The following is a 16717-nucleotide window of genomic DNA, read 5'->3' as shown; positions in this document are numbered from 1 at the left end:
AGCAGTTGCAGTGAGCACATTGTGGATAGGCACAAGCACTTTCACAGAACGTATCCACTTGTAACCAATAAAACATAACTTAGGAGAGAAGAATGCCTTAAAAAATAAAACCTAACAATCTGCAGCTGCACAGAGAAAAACTTTGTGGACTGAAGACAGTCTCACAAGTTTGAACAAAACTGACCAAAATCTTGGTATTCATATAGCTGCTGAGTTGTTTCTTAGCTCACCGATTACAATGGAGTGATTATGATGCTGAACATTTTTCAGGCACTTCAGTACAGGAGTTTTAAGGGTCCTCACACAATACAGTATATCAGGGCTAAACTTTACATTTAATACAAAGGTAGCTAATATCTGAAGCCCAATGTGCAACACTGACAATGCTGATGACAGGAGTGTATACAAAATAAATTGGATAAATATTCATCTGCAAGTAAGAAATATATTTTAGCTGTGTGGAAGTTCGTGTATGTAATTATATCCAGTGCAAGGCGTCTCAATTCTTGCATTTTACTTTAAACAGATCATGCTATATCTTTAGCCTGTTACCCCTCCAAATGATCAGAAAACATTTTTGCCTCCAAAAATGAGTGAGGATGGAACCGTGTTAAGAGGTCAAAATGTTGTTTTTATTATGGTTGGGGCGGGAGTATGTGTAGCCAGAATTTCCATTTCCAACTTGAAGCAAAACTGACTTTTTCCAACTTCTTTCTGGTATTTAAGCATATAACCAGAGTTATAAAGGTCACGGTTGATCAGATTGTTGTGTCATACAGTCTAGGGAGTTAACCTCACAACACACACAAGAATTCAGGGGAACAAAAATAATAAGAGGACTGCTTGTTATCAAAAGTGCATGAATAGTTTACAAAATAATATTCTTCTAATCATTTGATAATGCAGACTATTTCCTTTAATATTTAAGGTGCAGTTAATATCCAATTTCTGATTTATTCTTAAAAAGTTTTGTTTTTAAGGATGGACTGGTTACTATTTAATCAACTAAAGGAGCGCTGTTAAAAAGTAAAAAATAATAATTTAAAGAAATAAATAGAAGGTGACGAATAATCGATAATTAAAATCTTGGAGTGCTTATTCAAGTGCTAACTGGCGACAGGTTATACCTTGAATGAGTGTAGGTGTACGTTAAAGTTAATTTCTATTCATCAAATCTTATAACTTTAGCTCAAGAAGTCTTCCTTCAACATTTGCTTATTTTTTTCCCATTCAGCTACATTCTTTTATTTTTCTCTAACCGTTTGCACACAAAAGGTCAAGCTCTTTAACCCTCTGCTCTGCTGAATGGTTTATCCTGGATATATCAGAGGACAACCATGGTGTAAAAAGGCAATGTAGAAATCTTACACACATACATATAGTGTGTGTGTGTGTGTGTATATGTATATGTATATATATATATATATATATATATATATATATATATATATATATATATATATATATATATATATAGCAGTGGGATAATTTTCTCAGTTTGTTTTATAATGCAGAACCATCAAATTTGCAATTTAAGCTATGGGGGTTAAGCAGGATAGAATATATATGAAAAGTACAGTACCATAACCTTTCCACTGAAACCAGATTACCACATTGCCCATCTTCACCACCAGGTGGCCCTCTGTGTCTGCACAAGAGAGCAGCTCTTCCACACAGATAGTCTCCTCTTCCAAGTGTTTCTTTCCACTCTAATTTTCAGATCAAATCATGAACTCATCAGTGAAAATGCACTGGCACAGAAGCATGAAAAAAGCCCCCTGCAGAACTTTAGTATAGGCACATTTACACTGAGGTAACAAATCTTAAAGTGATCAAAATTAAGGTGGAAAAAAACAAACTAGGAGGAGGGTAATTTCAACACAGGTCACGGTGAGGGTCTGTTCTACTTCTTAGTCAGTCTTGGGGCTGAAGCTGACACCTGGCCAGTCATAGGTGTCTGGCAGGAAGGAGTCGTAGCTTGTGTCCCACGCGGTGGCACGTACGAAGGCGTTTTTGTCCATAGGCTCAGGGTAGCGGAACGCCATACCTTTGGCATAGACGTACTCTACCACCTGCAGTGAAGAGAACATTTAGCTCTGATTAACACAGGACACTCGCACAGACAGACAATACTGATGTAACTGAAACCCTCATTTTCAAACATGGTTCTCCAATCTATTCAACCCATTTACTCACAAATTTAAACAAATTTCAATTACAAGCCAATAACATATTTTCAGAGGATCCTTTAAGCTTAAACATTCAGATCTCACGTTGTTACTTTCAACTGAGCTCTGGGTTCATGCTATTTTTTGTTAGTGACCCTTAAAATGCTACAACTCTGACTTTGGAGTTAAACCCATGCTTCTTTAGTGAATGACTGTAGGCATGTTAACAGCAAGAAGGGTTTTTAAACAAGTCAGTAAAGAGATAAAAGAAAACAGATGTGGAACAATCCTATGTCAGAACCTTTTCAACGGTTTCAAGATTGGAGGATGTTAGAAAGATTTGGACAACAATAAGGTCATGACCTAATTATTCCAAAGTTAAGTTGACATGGAAATTATTTATAGAAAGAAAAAATAATCTCAATGAATCAGAGGATACTTAAAAACAACTGAATAGTGACATTCCTCACATAGACTGAGATTTGATTTCATTGAAGAAGAACCGAAGAAACTAAAGGAAGAAATGTGCACGTAGCTCATGAGATCATTCTCAATAAAACTCAAGGCTGCTGTTGTGGTAGAAGAGACTTTAAAGAAGTAGAAAGTGAAATTAAAAAAAAAAAAGGTCTGAAAGTTTCTGTTAAGGGAATACTTTATTGTTGAAAAAAAAACAACAAATAAAACTGAAGGCATATTAAGATAAGTGTGAAGGAAAGTTGTTGAAAGATAGTTTGCACAATTGTATGACCATTTCAGGCTCAGTTGTGGATAAAAAAAAAGAAGATGAATTGACTATACTATTTAGATTTTAAACCAATACAAATTTAACTAAACATAGCAGATTAGTCAATAGCAAAGTTACAACTCTGAAAGAAAAAAAGAAAAACACTAATATGAGGAAACTTACCTTGATGGCCATCTGGACAGAAACCTCTCTGATGTTTGAGAGGGGAGGATAGAGTCGGCCCTCTTCTAACTCTTTATCCGTCAGCTGCTCAGCAAGAGTCTGAAAGGAGTATGAAAAATATTTTAGGCTTATCACCAGTTTACATACCAAAAACAGATATATAAATACTACTACTAGTAATTTGCTTGTAACATAGTTTGTGTGCCATCTAAACTTATGTTCATTACAATTACAAAAACAACACAAAAAAATAAAAGATTTGCATGAAGGCGTTCCTAAACTGATCAAACCAATACCACACAGTATGTATAATACTGAACATGATAGCATGGTGTTATCAGTCATTGCTCTGATCAGTGTTAAGAGGTAAAATCTGCCCAGCAAAAAAAGGAAGAACACAGATGGCTCAGATTTTAAAAGCTCTTCATCTGTTATGCCAGAGTCTAGAAAGAGAAGGAACAGGAGACATCAAAGCGTTAGAGGGTTTAGCTGCGAGTATGCATACAAGACAGAGTCAGCAAGAAACAGATGCATTGAGTGGGGGTGAGGTCAGAAAGCACTTCAGTTTAAAGAGAGGATGAAGAAACATTGAGTGATGTCTTCAGACCTTAGCAGCCTCTAAGAATACTGTATCACTGATGTGTCTAACTCCACTCAGGATCACAGCCAAGGCCACACCTGAAAAATAACAACAGTACAGTATCAGTTTTCCAAACACAGCAAAGTGACTGTTTGCATGTTTCCCCATCATCTGGATATGACATGCAGTAGGGGGACTCATTCACAAATACCAAGCTTCTGAATTTCTAATAGTGCCACTTACTGACAGCAACTATGTTTGTAGTATCTATATAATCGTAAGTTTGTTAAAGTAAGTGTTAAGTTTACATCATCTTTTATCTTTTACCTGGAAAGATGTAGGCATTGTTTCCTTGTCCTGGGGTAAAGACCCGGCCATCGCTCAGAGTAACTGGACCAAATGGACTCCCACTTGCAAAAAGACACCGGCCCTGTCAGAAACAAGGTGGAGTTAGCCAACCCACTGACTCGGTGCTGGATTTCAAATGGTAACAGAAAAGACATGTACATCAGTTAGTGTGTAGGCTTCCTCTGCTGTGCATTCTGCTTTATTAGTCGGGTTACTCAGGGCAAAGATGATTGGTCGTTCGTTTAGAGTTCCCATGGCCTTGAGGACATCCTGAGTAAACAGACGTCCAGCTCCTGCCACACCTGAAAGAAGGATTTAGTTAAGTTAACTACAAACATTAAATAAGAAAGAAGAGCACATTAAAAACAATATTTAATTAAGTTTCTGGGCGTATATCAACTACTCCAACTTGCAGATTCTAAAAAGTAACATTAAAAACATTGTTCCTCACCAACGATGGCTGTGGGTTTTATAGTGTTGACAGCATCTAGGAAACTCCGTACATCCCCTGGACTGTCATGGAGGAATGCCTCCTGGTTAACGTCTGGTGTCTGTGGTCTGCCCTGCAGTTACACATGTTGAGAACAATTAAAACTCTGCTACCAGTGAGGCTGTGCACACAAAACAGAGAGCCTGTGTCACAAATACTAACCTTCACGAGTAAACCATGGGCATCAAACATCCAGATCTTTTCTCTTGCCTCCGCTTGGGTCAGCCCCTCTTCCATCATGGCCATTACAATCAGATTAGCAATACCAAGGGCAGCCTATGAACATATGAAAAAGAAAACATTATTCTTTTATAAGACAACTGAGTAAATTCATATTTTTGTTTTGACTATGCAGCACTATCATCCTATTTATGCTGCATAGCTCTTGTCACTAGGGGGCAGCATAGCTCTCACAAATTAGCCTATTTCTTATTTAGATGTATAGGATGTAATTATTTTGAAAATACAGAAAAGAAAAGGTTACAAAGTGCAAAAATCTAGAGTACCTAAGATGACCTTTTAAATGTGTAAATGCCATCTTACCTCTCCCGCTCCCAGAAACAGCATGCGGTGTTCAGTGATGGGTTTGCCAATGGCTCTCCGAGCTGCTAACAGACCAGCGAGCGCTACAGCTGCAGTGCCTGGAGAGATGCAAAAGAACAAAATTAGTAAACAATAGGGGTGTAACGATACACTAATCTCACGATACGGTACGATACACGATATTGAGGTCACGATAACGATACGATATTATAGCAGTATTTTTTTAACAACCTTGAATGAGGAACATATGACTGGAAAACATTGTCTTTTATTTGAAAGACACAAAATACAAAACAATGCTGTGCGTTTGCCCTATTGTTACAGTTTGCAATGCTTTATAACTGTTTAAGTTTTAAAGAGAAAGCCAGGCCAACCATTTTCCACAAACTGAACTAAAAGTAAATGTCAGGTTTGCATTATGCATCTTCAGTTTCATACAAGTACAAATATTTTGCCACAAACTGAATAGTTTCTCTCATGTATGATTTGACTTTTTTCTTTTCCAGAAATTTAACAACTAAAATTAAATAAATAAATACAAGTAAATAAATACATACAATTTGACATCATAAAAAATATTGATTCATGCTCACCTTATAAGTGTAAGAGGAGATTTATTTTTGTTATGGTTTGGTAATTCAGATTTCCTTATTTTATAAATATATTCTTTATATTCTGCAAATCAGGGACTATAATGACACTAGTCAGTTTATCTGTAGTGATTAGTCTGTTTTAGATCGGGCGGAGTGATACGCCACAGTACGGCACTAGGTGCTGTGTTGATGTTCTAAAATCCTACACTGTTGAGGGACATTAAAGTACACTGGAACTCAGCAGAAGTTGTCCCCGTGTTTATCCTACTCACGACCCCAAAAAGGTTTAATTTAATAAGGTAAGGCTTAACTCTACATCAACCTTACAACCTTAAAGGTTCAGAGCTCAAAACGGGACCGCAAAACGGTACTAGTTTCTTCTGAGCAGAGTAAGATTTTGGTCCGCGGGTCGAGGCGCGGTCGGCACAAATACGTTACTAGTCAACACAATAGATTAATATTAATAACCCAATATCGCGATACAGTTTGTCACCTCCACGACACGTTTCGTGACGTTTTTGTATCGCAAAATTTTGTGGCACGATATATTGTTACACCCCTAGAAAACAATCGACTTTTCGCCTTCTAAACAGCCCAATATGCAGACACTATTTTCTAATTTAGTACAGTTCACAATGATTGCAGCGTTAAGGATAACTAAAACCCACAATACAGACCTTGGATATCATCGTTGAAAGTACAGTATTTCTCCCTGTACTTCCTGATTAAGCGGAATGCATTGTGGTTCCCAAAGTCCTCAAACTGGATCAGTGTGTCCTGGCCATATTTATCCACCACAGCCTCCATGAACTCATCAATCAGATCGTCATAGGCTTGAGAGCGGTCTCGCTTCTGATACAGACCCATGTAAAATGGATCTCTGAGGAGAGTCTGGTGGGATGACAAGGACACACAAACAATCAGTTTTTCCTTCTTTCACCAGAGTGCTTACCGTATAATACACACAGAAAGTAAACCCAAAACCTTCCTACCTCATTGTTTGTGCCAACATCTATGACCACGGGTAGACATTTCTCTGGTCTAATGCCAGCACAGGCAGTGTACAGGCAAAGCTTTCCCACAGGTATACCCATTCCATAAACACCCAGGTCCCCCAAGCCTAAGATACGCTCTCCGTCAGTCACTACTACTGCCTACGGAAAAGGAGGACAGTGGAAAATAAGCACATTAGTTGGAAAAACTGGTAAAAAATAAACCATGTGTAAGATCACATTTTTAAAAGACTTTATTACATTTTTGGCTATTACATTTTATTTGCCTTTTGAATGTAAAGCACTTTAGTCAACACCAGTTGTTAAAGACTTTGAACTTTGTTTTTGAGTTCACCTGCTAACACAAACCACCTCGCCAGGCTCATTTAGAGAATGTGGGTGGTAATAGATCAGTAAGAAAGTTTCCTGTGATATATCTAAATGATTCTATTGTATTCATGTTTATGAAGGTTCTCTGTTCTCACATGATGATTTCTGCATTGCCATTTACCATCAATAATCCTAGGCTGTAAGTTTCAGTGTGATAAATATCCCTAAGTGTCTTTTATGGGTCAGCTACTGAAGTGTAATGGGCACTGGCTAAAAAATGATTAATGGAAGAAGGGGTTTGAGATACTTACTGATACATTTGTCTCTGGCCAGTTGTCCAGGACGGAGCGTACGTGTCCTCTGTCCTGAATAGAGATGAACAAGCCTCTGAGGAGGGAAATAAAAATCATACTTTAGCCATTTCATCAGTAAGACACTGCAAGGAAACAACCAAGAAGAATATTTTGGTGTCCAGAGGACCATCAGGAGATGCAGTGGTAAGTAAGGAGCACCAAATATCACCCAGGAACAATTTAAAAATTCCTTTCAATCAGACATCAGGGTCTGTGGACAAGCCACATGTCCCGCCCACTGAGTTTGATAGTTTAAATTATTTCATAACAGCACAGACACAAGAGGCGTGGAATAAATAAGTACACAGTGACATAATTAAATACATTTTTAAATATGTTTCATAAAAAAAGGACATTTCAGTATTTCAATTCATTATGGTAGATTTAATTATTTCATGGGAAATTTAATTGCATATTTCATAATTCCATGATGTATTTGATTATTTATTGATGTATTTAATGGTAAATGTCATTATTTAATGATGTTTTTATGACATTTAAGTAATTAATGGGAGATTTACAGGTATGTATTTCATGATATATTTATCTGTTTAATTTTTGCACCCTTAACCCTCCAAAAGACCCAACCTGGTGTTTGGAAGGACAAGAAGTGTGGCAGACTGTAAAATACAACGAATTAAGCATCTGTCACGTGACCCATTCGTTTTCTGAACTGCTGTTTCGAAGCCTCTATTTCCATAGAGTATAAAATACAGAAAAAACAAAGAAGAAAGAATGTATACACTTTTTCCTTGTATGGCATGTCGCCATGTTGCTCTTGAAGCCGATGGGAACACGCGCACAGTACATTATGTCAATCAAAGTTGGGTGTGGCTACAGGCTGATGCGGCACAAGAAAAATGAACCCCCTGCCAGAGTTATGATAGTGAAAAACGGTAAAAAAACAAAACATTTTTTTGAAACAGACTGCAGATATGTTTATTAAAATAAGGATGGTTAATCGGACATCATTGTGTGTCAGAAATACTCAGCTCAACATCGGTTGTTGCTTGTTGGGCCATAGTTTGCCTTCTTTAGATTTACAGGTTATGATTTTGACAACAATGACAACCAGTTTGTGTAAATCAAAGATAATTGTCTGCTCCTTTATAATTGCAATTTGAAAAATGTCTTAATATCTTAATAAAAAAAAAATGATGTGTGAAAATCCTTCGATTAAGAAAATGGAGAAAAAAAAGTAAAATAAATTGACAGCTCTACTTTTTATTCCTTTTAGAGTTAATGGTTTAGGGTTTAGGGTTTTTTGCAACTATACTGAATGCTTACTTGGGTCTTCTGAATATGTGTCCATACTGCGTGCAGGCCAGGCCTACGGTTGGAGTGTAGACTATTGGCATTAACTCATCTATGTCTTCCATCAGCACCCGATAGAAAAGCCTCTCATTCCTTTCCTGGATACCCATCAGGTAGATGTACCTGGAAAGAAAACAAGGAAAAAATAAGAAAGTAAGAAGGAATCTATTTATCCATTCATCCATCTTCTGCGTGTGCTCCTTTCTGTTTAGAATCCTAGGGAATGTAGGAAGCTGTGAAGACATGAACTAAAAAGACAAATGTTTCTGATATTTTAAGAAAAATATGTCCTACTTCTGTAGGGGATCAGTCATCTTCTTAAGATTTTTCTGAAAGCGCATCGCCTGATTGTCCTGAGTCTCCACTTTGGGGGGCAACAGACCATGTATTCCTAATATCTGTCGCTCCTTAAGGGTGAAGGCCATACCCTGACAAGAGAGAAACATGAATAAATAAGAAAACACACAGTTTAAAAGAGGAAAACCAGTCGCTGCCCATTATTCTGACTTAAGGCACCACCTTGATGCCAAACTGCAGCAGTAGTCTGCAAACAACTTATTTACCATCAGAAAAACATTCACAGCAGTTCATCTCGCCAGGTAAAGACTTTTCAGTTAGTTCATTTCTAGGGACACACTTCACAATGCTAAGAGAAAGTTTTTCTTTTTTATTCCAACATTTTACATAGTCCATTCGTTCTGTCATTGGCAGATGAACTGCCTTGTAGGATCCTATGGAGTTGACCTATTGACTCTTTAGAAGCAAAAATGGACTGCTGAATAGCATGCATGAAACCAGATGAAAGCAAGTCTGTGGCAGGGTAAAAAGGAGATAGGAAATGGGGAGTTCCCTGAGAGGATCCAATGAGGAACATCGTGTTCAGGAGCACCACATTTACAAAGCAGTGTATGTGTACATGCATTAACATGTTGATTCAGAGGCCTCCCTCTTAACTGAATACAGCTGTATCTCTGGGCTGGGGGGGGCGGTGTAATTATCTCGTGAGAGAGATGAATGAAGGGGCTCCCCTGACAAAATGCTTAGTCATGCTGATGGAGCATTTCACTTCACACAGCTCTACAATCCTGTTCCTTTCAGCAAAACGCAACACTATTGCAACTGTCCTCAATTCTGCAAAATTTTGGGTAATCACTTAGGTTCTCTTGTTATGCCTAAATAGGCCCATTTAGTTTTAAGAACTTTTATTAAACTGTTTGTGAATTAATCCATTCTTCAATGATTTGCAGCTCAGCTATCATGTTATATTGTCATCTTACAAGCTGCACCTCTAGGTTGTACAGCGGTGCCACTGCAAACCAGTGGATGACTTTATAAACCACTTAGTCCAGCCAGTTGGCAGCAAGTCTGAACAGTTAATATCTAGTGTGGCATGTCTATATTTGGCACAAGGTGCCTAAGTCTAGGCTATGTTTAGTATAACTTGCATAGAGAGAGCTCATGTCACCTCAAGTTGCCAAAGCCTTACGTTACAAATGTCAACTGTAACTTTCTGTCACTAGAAATACAAATCAGGAGACCCGTCTGAGCCAACGCTTGCCTAAAAGAAAAACATCTACGAGAAAAACCTTGTCTTTTTTGGGGGGTGCACAAAAAAAGCATTCCTGAACGTGGACTATACCAACTACTGACTATAACACTGACCCCCAACACTTGCACAGTAAACACTTGACATGAGTGCTTCACTTCACCAACCTGCTCTTCCTGCTCTGATGATCCATCACACTGGAACGACACTCACACACAATGACCTTTTACAAATTGCTCCAGAATCCAATCTTTATGCCACCCAGCAAATAAAAGCCTTTTTTCATCCCATGATCAGCTTCACTGATTCTTGTGGCCACAGCTGTTGAGTCCCAAGTTTTATTGATTTGTTGATTTGAATTTGTAGGAGTTTCAGAAGTCTCCTTAGTAGTTTTGTTAACTTGATTTTTCTGATAGTAAAGTCCTTTCCGTGAGATTTGTCTTCCAATAAGATTGCTTAAGTAATGAGAAGCTACAGACAGCATCAAGTACACCTAAATGTGTCTTTGCCAGTGGAAACAATCAATGCTATACTTTTCTGATGTGAATCATGTACTGACTTGCTTATTTAAAAAAATAAATAAATAAATAAATAAATCTTTAACCAGATAAGGTATATACACCCAGCAGTGGAAAAGATATGTGAAAACATCCAACAGACTTGAACATTTAACAAATACTTCCAGCTTTAAAGAAAAACATTCTTAAATGACTTTAGCTTGAGTTAGAAAATAAATAAATAAATAAATAAACAAAACATAATATACTAGCTACCAGAATATCAATTTGTTTTGACTGCAATATAATAATTAACTATGAACTAATAAAAGGCACTCATGTAATAACCTTCCATTCAAATCCTATTTCGGCTGTATAAATAAGCTTATTGCAAGAAAGTTTGATAAAATGCATATTGAGAATGTTTTGTGAACTTGAAAAAGAAAAAACACTTCACTTGGAATTATAAATAAAAAGACAAAATAGTGTGTAAGAAAAAAAGACGATAACTCTTTAAGGCATAAATTATATGTTCAATAACTTACTATGATTATAGACGTCTGATTGTCACAAAGATTTTTATAAACAGCATAAATCAGAGAATAGTGAGAGCACTCACTGCTGACGAAAAGCAGGGAAGAACATGTTCACATGAGGCCTCAGTTTGAAAAAGGGATATAAGTAATACCTGATAACAAATCTCGAACAGAGAGAAATAATTTAAGCAAAAGATGAATTTCCGTTGTCGAAGCTTCAGTTAAGACTCAAACTAAGTTTAATACATGTTAATTACTAAACTCATAACGTGACATATTCAGCATATATCTTGGCCATACAGGCCACCTCACCATTTATTGTATGACAGTGACACACAAAGACAATGTCAGCAATCTGCCTACCTTGTTGGTGCGAGGGTTGAGCATGAGGGGCTTGCCCTTTTCTTTGGTGTGTGCCCATCTGCAGACGGAGACGCAAGGTCTCAGGGAACAGGTTGTCCTCAGCCTGGACAACATGGCGACAGTCACTGGTCTGGAAGGTCTACTGGGAAATTATTCTATGACAGAAAGGACAGTGAAAGTTGACCACGTGTTGTGAAAACAAGATCATATACATAGTCAGTATCTTTTCAATGGGAAATTTGAAAGTAATTCACAAAATCCAGGTGTAAAAAGCAGCTCTGCTAGAATGCTGTCAAGGGTATTTATGTAGAGCGCTGTATCTGAAATAACCATGAATAAATACTTCTTCTCTTTAGGTTTGTTGTTAAACAAACTTTGACCAAATACAACTACTGAAAAGTTCATGGTCAACTCCAATTATATTGGGGCTTTATCCCCAATGTGGGCACTAAAGTTGTTTTGTTTTATATGCTTTTGACAGTTCAGTCAATGCATTAAATGCACAGCTAAAACCCCATTGACATCAGATCGCTATAGTGCCTTTATATGGCATTAAAGTCAGAGTAAAGCAGAGTCAGAGATTTGCATAATAGCATGTCATGCATTACAGAACAACTGCTTAAAAATGTTAAGACTATGTTTTACTTGAAGTGTACAGAAAGGTTGCTAAAATTGATCCAAATGTTTTTCTGTTCAGGACTTTTGGGGCTAGTCTGCAATCACTGCTCCAGGATGTAGCAAAATAGAAATGTAATACATGTAAAAGACAACTCTGCCCCCAGGAAAAGTTGCTACCTGCCTCAATTGCAGAGTAACACTGAGATGAAAGATATCTTGGTCAAACCAATAAAGCAAAGCTAGAATGCAAAGTCACATGGAGCCATATAAACATTTTCATCCAACAAATGTGTAGACGTTTTTTCTTTTCTTCAATAAGCCAACACAGTTGAGGGCTATGCGACTACTCGGAGGTTGCTCTATGGATTGATTTTGTGCAAAGTCGTGTTGATAAAATTGCATGTATTTTTCACGTGCCAGTTTCAGTTTTTACCATAGACCGCCAAGATTACGCTACTCCAATAGTTTACCTTTGAGAAGGTGCAGTTTTACTGTAGGCACCTATATGCACTCCTGATCCCATAAGCTGACAGTTCCGCTGCACTGTTGGCTGGACATACCTCCATCAGTATAGCGTAAAAAACACTAGATATCAATATCGTTTACTCAGTCCACCTCTGGAGGGTGACTGAAATATTTAACAGTGAGTTATTTATTTCATAAGCAATTTGATTAAGACAAACTCTGCTCTACGTGCACTGTTAGACCAGGTAATTTAAGTTGATTTAAAATGTGTGTATGACCATCTTAAGTAGTCACTTTTGCAGCACAAAGAAGAGAAAAACCATACATGTCTTCATGATTTGACACTTATTTTTATTAGATTTTTTTCTCCATTTATCCATGTTTGTCTGGTTGGTAAGCAACACATTTTCAATTTGGGAAAGTCACAGTACAAATGTATTTCTCTTTTAAGCTGATGTTAACCTATGAGCAATGTCGACTGCCAGTTTATACACACATGCACACACATACACACACATCTCGGACAGTCAGGATTACTCGTGCTGAGAGCAGTGCCAGCTGTTAATCTGAATGTATTTAGAAGTAATTTAGTGTGAAATCTGAGAGAGAAAGCTTAGAAAGATTTCCGTAATCCTTTTCATAATGAGAAGTACAGAAGACAAAGAATAAGTCACAGTGGCATCAGCTGACATACAATAGATGACAGGAGGATAAAGTGCTGGAACAAGCCATCAAAAAAAACAAGTCTCCTGTGGCACGTGGAGGGCTGAGATGAAGGAACAAATTATTTCTACTATTTCGGGTGTGAAGATGATACACCAAGCTCTTAAGTGTCTCCAAAAATAAAGCCACAAACAAACACCTGTGCATACACACTTTACAGTTTATCAGTTGCTATTATTGGTCTGAAATACAATAGTATCATCATTGTAAGAGCTATGTCATACATGTGACCTGTGCTTCCCTGCCAGAAAGTGTGATGTTTGTGTTTGGTGCAGACAGAAGCCGGGCTTTGTAAGTTTAAGACAATTTAAAGTATCCAAAGAAGCAGACACCAACCACTGGTTCTCTCAACATTGTCAATTTTCACATCAATATTCTTTCCAACAGCAAAACCACCAAAGCAGAGTGGTGATAAACATAAATCACTACTATTAGATTTAACATTGGAATGCTGCATCATTTTTTTTCTTCCTCTTCTTTTCTAATTCAATGAATTCCTGTCTAAATAAGGTTAAGAACTCCAAGTGACCTTTAATAATGCTTGAAAACAGCTGGCCGAGTCACAACCACATCTCCATGACACACTGATTAGAAAGCAGCATTAACAAGAGGGCCAAAGCAGTGGACTAACAACGATCGAGCATTTTATTATTCAGTGAGAGGCAACAACTCTGAATTCCTGTCTTTACATTGTAGACCGACTCCAATCATTCACTGCAGCTCCCAACCTGTTTGTTGAATGTGATGTATAAAACCTGAACACAAGAGATCCTTTTAATTATTTCTCCACCTACTATAGACTTCCTTAGTTTTTAAACTAACCATTTCGACATTACCAATAACTGCAAGTCTGGGACTTCTTCTTTTGTTCAAAGTAATATTGTCATCCTTTCCCATGAGCCAGCTTTGTATCACTGTCAAAACAGTTGTTGTGACTGCAAACTTTGAGGGCCAGGAACGGGTTATGAGTCAGTCACTTTTCTCACTGTTCTGTATCATTCACTTTCTAATGTAATGGAAGGTAAAGTATATTCAGTACCCACTTCATTATTAATAAAAATGACATTTACAAGTAAATATCAATATTTTTTCTCACTTTCTGAACCCGGCTCAACTGAACCGTCTTGCTCGGGTTAAAGTAACCTTGCTTTGTGAAACAGAAAATTAAAGAGTGTCCCCGAGTTCTGGTTCAACATACTCAGCAATTCAACATAACCTGCTTCCTGAGAAGGACCTCTGCTCATTTGTTTGTATGCAAACAGCAGATAAGCAGCAAAGAAAGCAACCTACTTTGAATTGTCCATTTGGATTTTTGTCAATTTAACTAGAGTAATATTGACTAAAAAGTTACTCCATCTCCACATAAATAGTTAGTTATGAATCTTTATTTCGGCTTGTACACACTTTTTTGCAGAACAAGATGAAAAGGTAAAAAAAAAAAAACATTTCTTTTGCCGAAAAGGTGTAGGCAGAAGCCGTAGCTTATAGTGCCTACCCTTTTTTCTTATGATCAGCATAAATATGAGACATTAACTTTACTCCGTGGAAACAAACAATACATGAAGAGGACAAAAATAAGTAAGACCATTAGTGTTTTCTCCACATTAAAAGTGTTCAATCTGCGCAGAAAATAAAGTCAAAGGGCCTGCAAAGACTTTATTTTCTGCGCAGATTGAACACTTTTAATGTGGAGAAAACACTAATGGTGTTATTTTATAAGTCTTTTATTGAATCAATTTTAACTTTCTGCATTGTATTGTGGTATGGCAACTTGACAGTGCAGAACAAAAAGAGGATGCAGGACATTGTCAGAGCAGCCAGTAAAATCATTGGCACTCAGCAGCTCTCTCTGACTGACATTTACGAAGGTCGAGTCCTGAATAAGGCACAAGACATCTTGGCCAGTCCTGAGCACCCTCTGTCAAAAGAGTTTGTCCCTCTCCCTTCTGGGCGGCGCTATAGGCTTCCCAAGGCCAATAGCAATAGGTATAAATTCTCTTTTATACCAACCGCTGTTAAAATGATCAACTCGCATAAATTTTAATATTTTTATCATTCTGCCTGCACTGCTGAAAGCACTTTTGCTTTTAGTCATGTATTATGGTTACTATGTCACGTTTTAATGTTTTAATTGTTCTTATTGGTATGATGACTGTTTTCCCAGACTGCTAAAAGAATTTCCCCTAGAGCGACAATAAAAATGACTCTGACTCTGACTAAGACAAAATATAAAATTGACATTTCACATTCTAGAATGTTTTAGATAGTATACTTTATAATTATAGTGTTTTATATTTATTTACAGTATTTTCTTTAAACATTTCCTTAAACTTGAAGATAGAACTACACATTTTTAGGTTGTTATTACAACTATTCCAAATTTCTCTAGCGTTAATTGATGTACATCTCTTTTTAATATTAGTTCTTGCTGTAGTCATCTCAAACATGAGATTCCCCCTTACAACATATACAACATTTAGATCAATATGCTTCAACATTTGTAAGTTGATCCCAGCTGAAACGTATCTTATCTGTCTCCTTTCATCACTCTACATGTTAAATGATTTAATACGAGTCAGATGTTAGCTTGTACTATATAATGCATATGTCCTAACCACAATAAGGACCATAAACACACCAGTTTTATGTCCTGTGTTTCTACTGGTTACTTATTAAAACTAGGGAGATACTTAGCAACATCCATCTTCTGTTATCAAACCAGGAAGGAAGTGAAGGGGACTGGTCTTGCTAAATATTAACATTAAAATACGTTTACTCAGCGGATAGAGGAGTGAAAGTAAAAGATTCACTTCTCTAAAAGAGCAGGGTGAATGAAAATAAAATAAACTGCTAGCAAGTGCTACAAGCTAACAACCTGCTGGCCTAGCGAGGACGGTCACTGGAAAACCTACACTTTCTACTCACATGTCAACAACTTGGAAACCAACCTTAATGAGTGCAGCTTAAAGTAACATAAAAGTCTAAACACTAAACACTTTTATCCCGCAGACAGACAGAACCTCGACTCAGAAACGGGAAGTTATCGGGTCTTCTTTGGAGCACTACACATAATTACCTGCTCGTGAATGTGACAGAGACTGCTCTTCCTTCCGCAAGACAGCTTAATGTTCCTTCAGCACATTTCAACCCCCGTGGAGAGGCTGTCAGCTCGGGTTCAGGTCTGATCCCCTTCAGCAGCAGCGACGCAGCGGCCGGATGAATGACAGACCGCAGCAAGCACTGCGGGACGAGCTGGCGGCTCCACCAATCACAAGCTCCGACGAGCTACGAGCTGGCCGCTCAACCAATCACAAGCTCGGACGAGCTGGCCGCTCAACCAGAGCAACCAAT

At 37.6% G+C, this 16717-nt stretch overlaps 1 protein-coding gene across 1 annotated transcript; it reads right to left on the bottom strand.

Annotated features, from left to right (window-relative positions):
- Positions 1-1422: 1422 nt before the first annotated feature.
- Positions 1423-16586, bottom strand: me2 (malic enzyme 2, NAD(+)-dependent, mitochondrial). The gene is made up of 15 exons (XM_061729321.1): positions 16443-16586; positions 11561-11715; positions 8913-9046; positions 8592-8741; positions 7263-7338; positions 6622-6783; positions 6307-6520; positions 5037-5134; positions 4656-4769; positions 4455-4566; positions 4163-4305; positions 3983-4085; positions 3683-3753; positions 3076-3174; positions 1423-2072 (listed from the first exon to the last, which is right to left on the bottom strand). The coding sequence occupies exons 2-15, from the start codon at positions 11672-11674 to the stop codon at positions 1911-1913; spliced, it is 1752 nt and encodes a 583-aa protein (XP_061585305.1). The 5' UTR covers positions 11675-11715; positions 16443-16586; the 3' UTR covers positions 1423-1910.
- Positions 16587-16717: the final 131 nt, after the last annotated feature.

This window comes from Cololabis saira, chromosome 9 (genome assembly GCF_033807715.1).
Source record: "Cololabis saira isolate AMF1-May2022 chromosome 9, fColSai1.1, whole genome shotgun sequence".
NCBI classification, from domain to species: Eukaryota; Metazoa; Chordata; class Actinopteri; order Beloniformes; family Belonidae; genus Cololabis; species Cololabis saira.
Note: the sequence above shows the minus strand (reverse complement) of the source record. Positions and strands in the feature narration are given on the sequence as shown.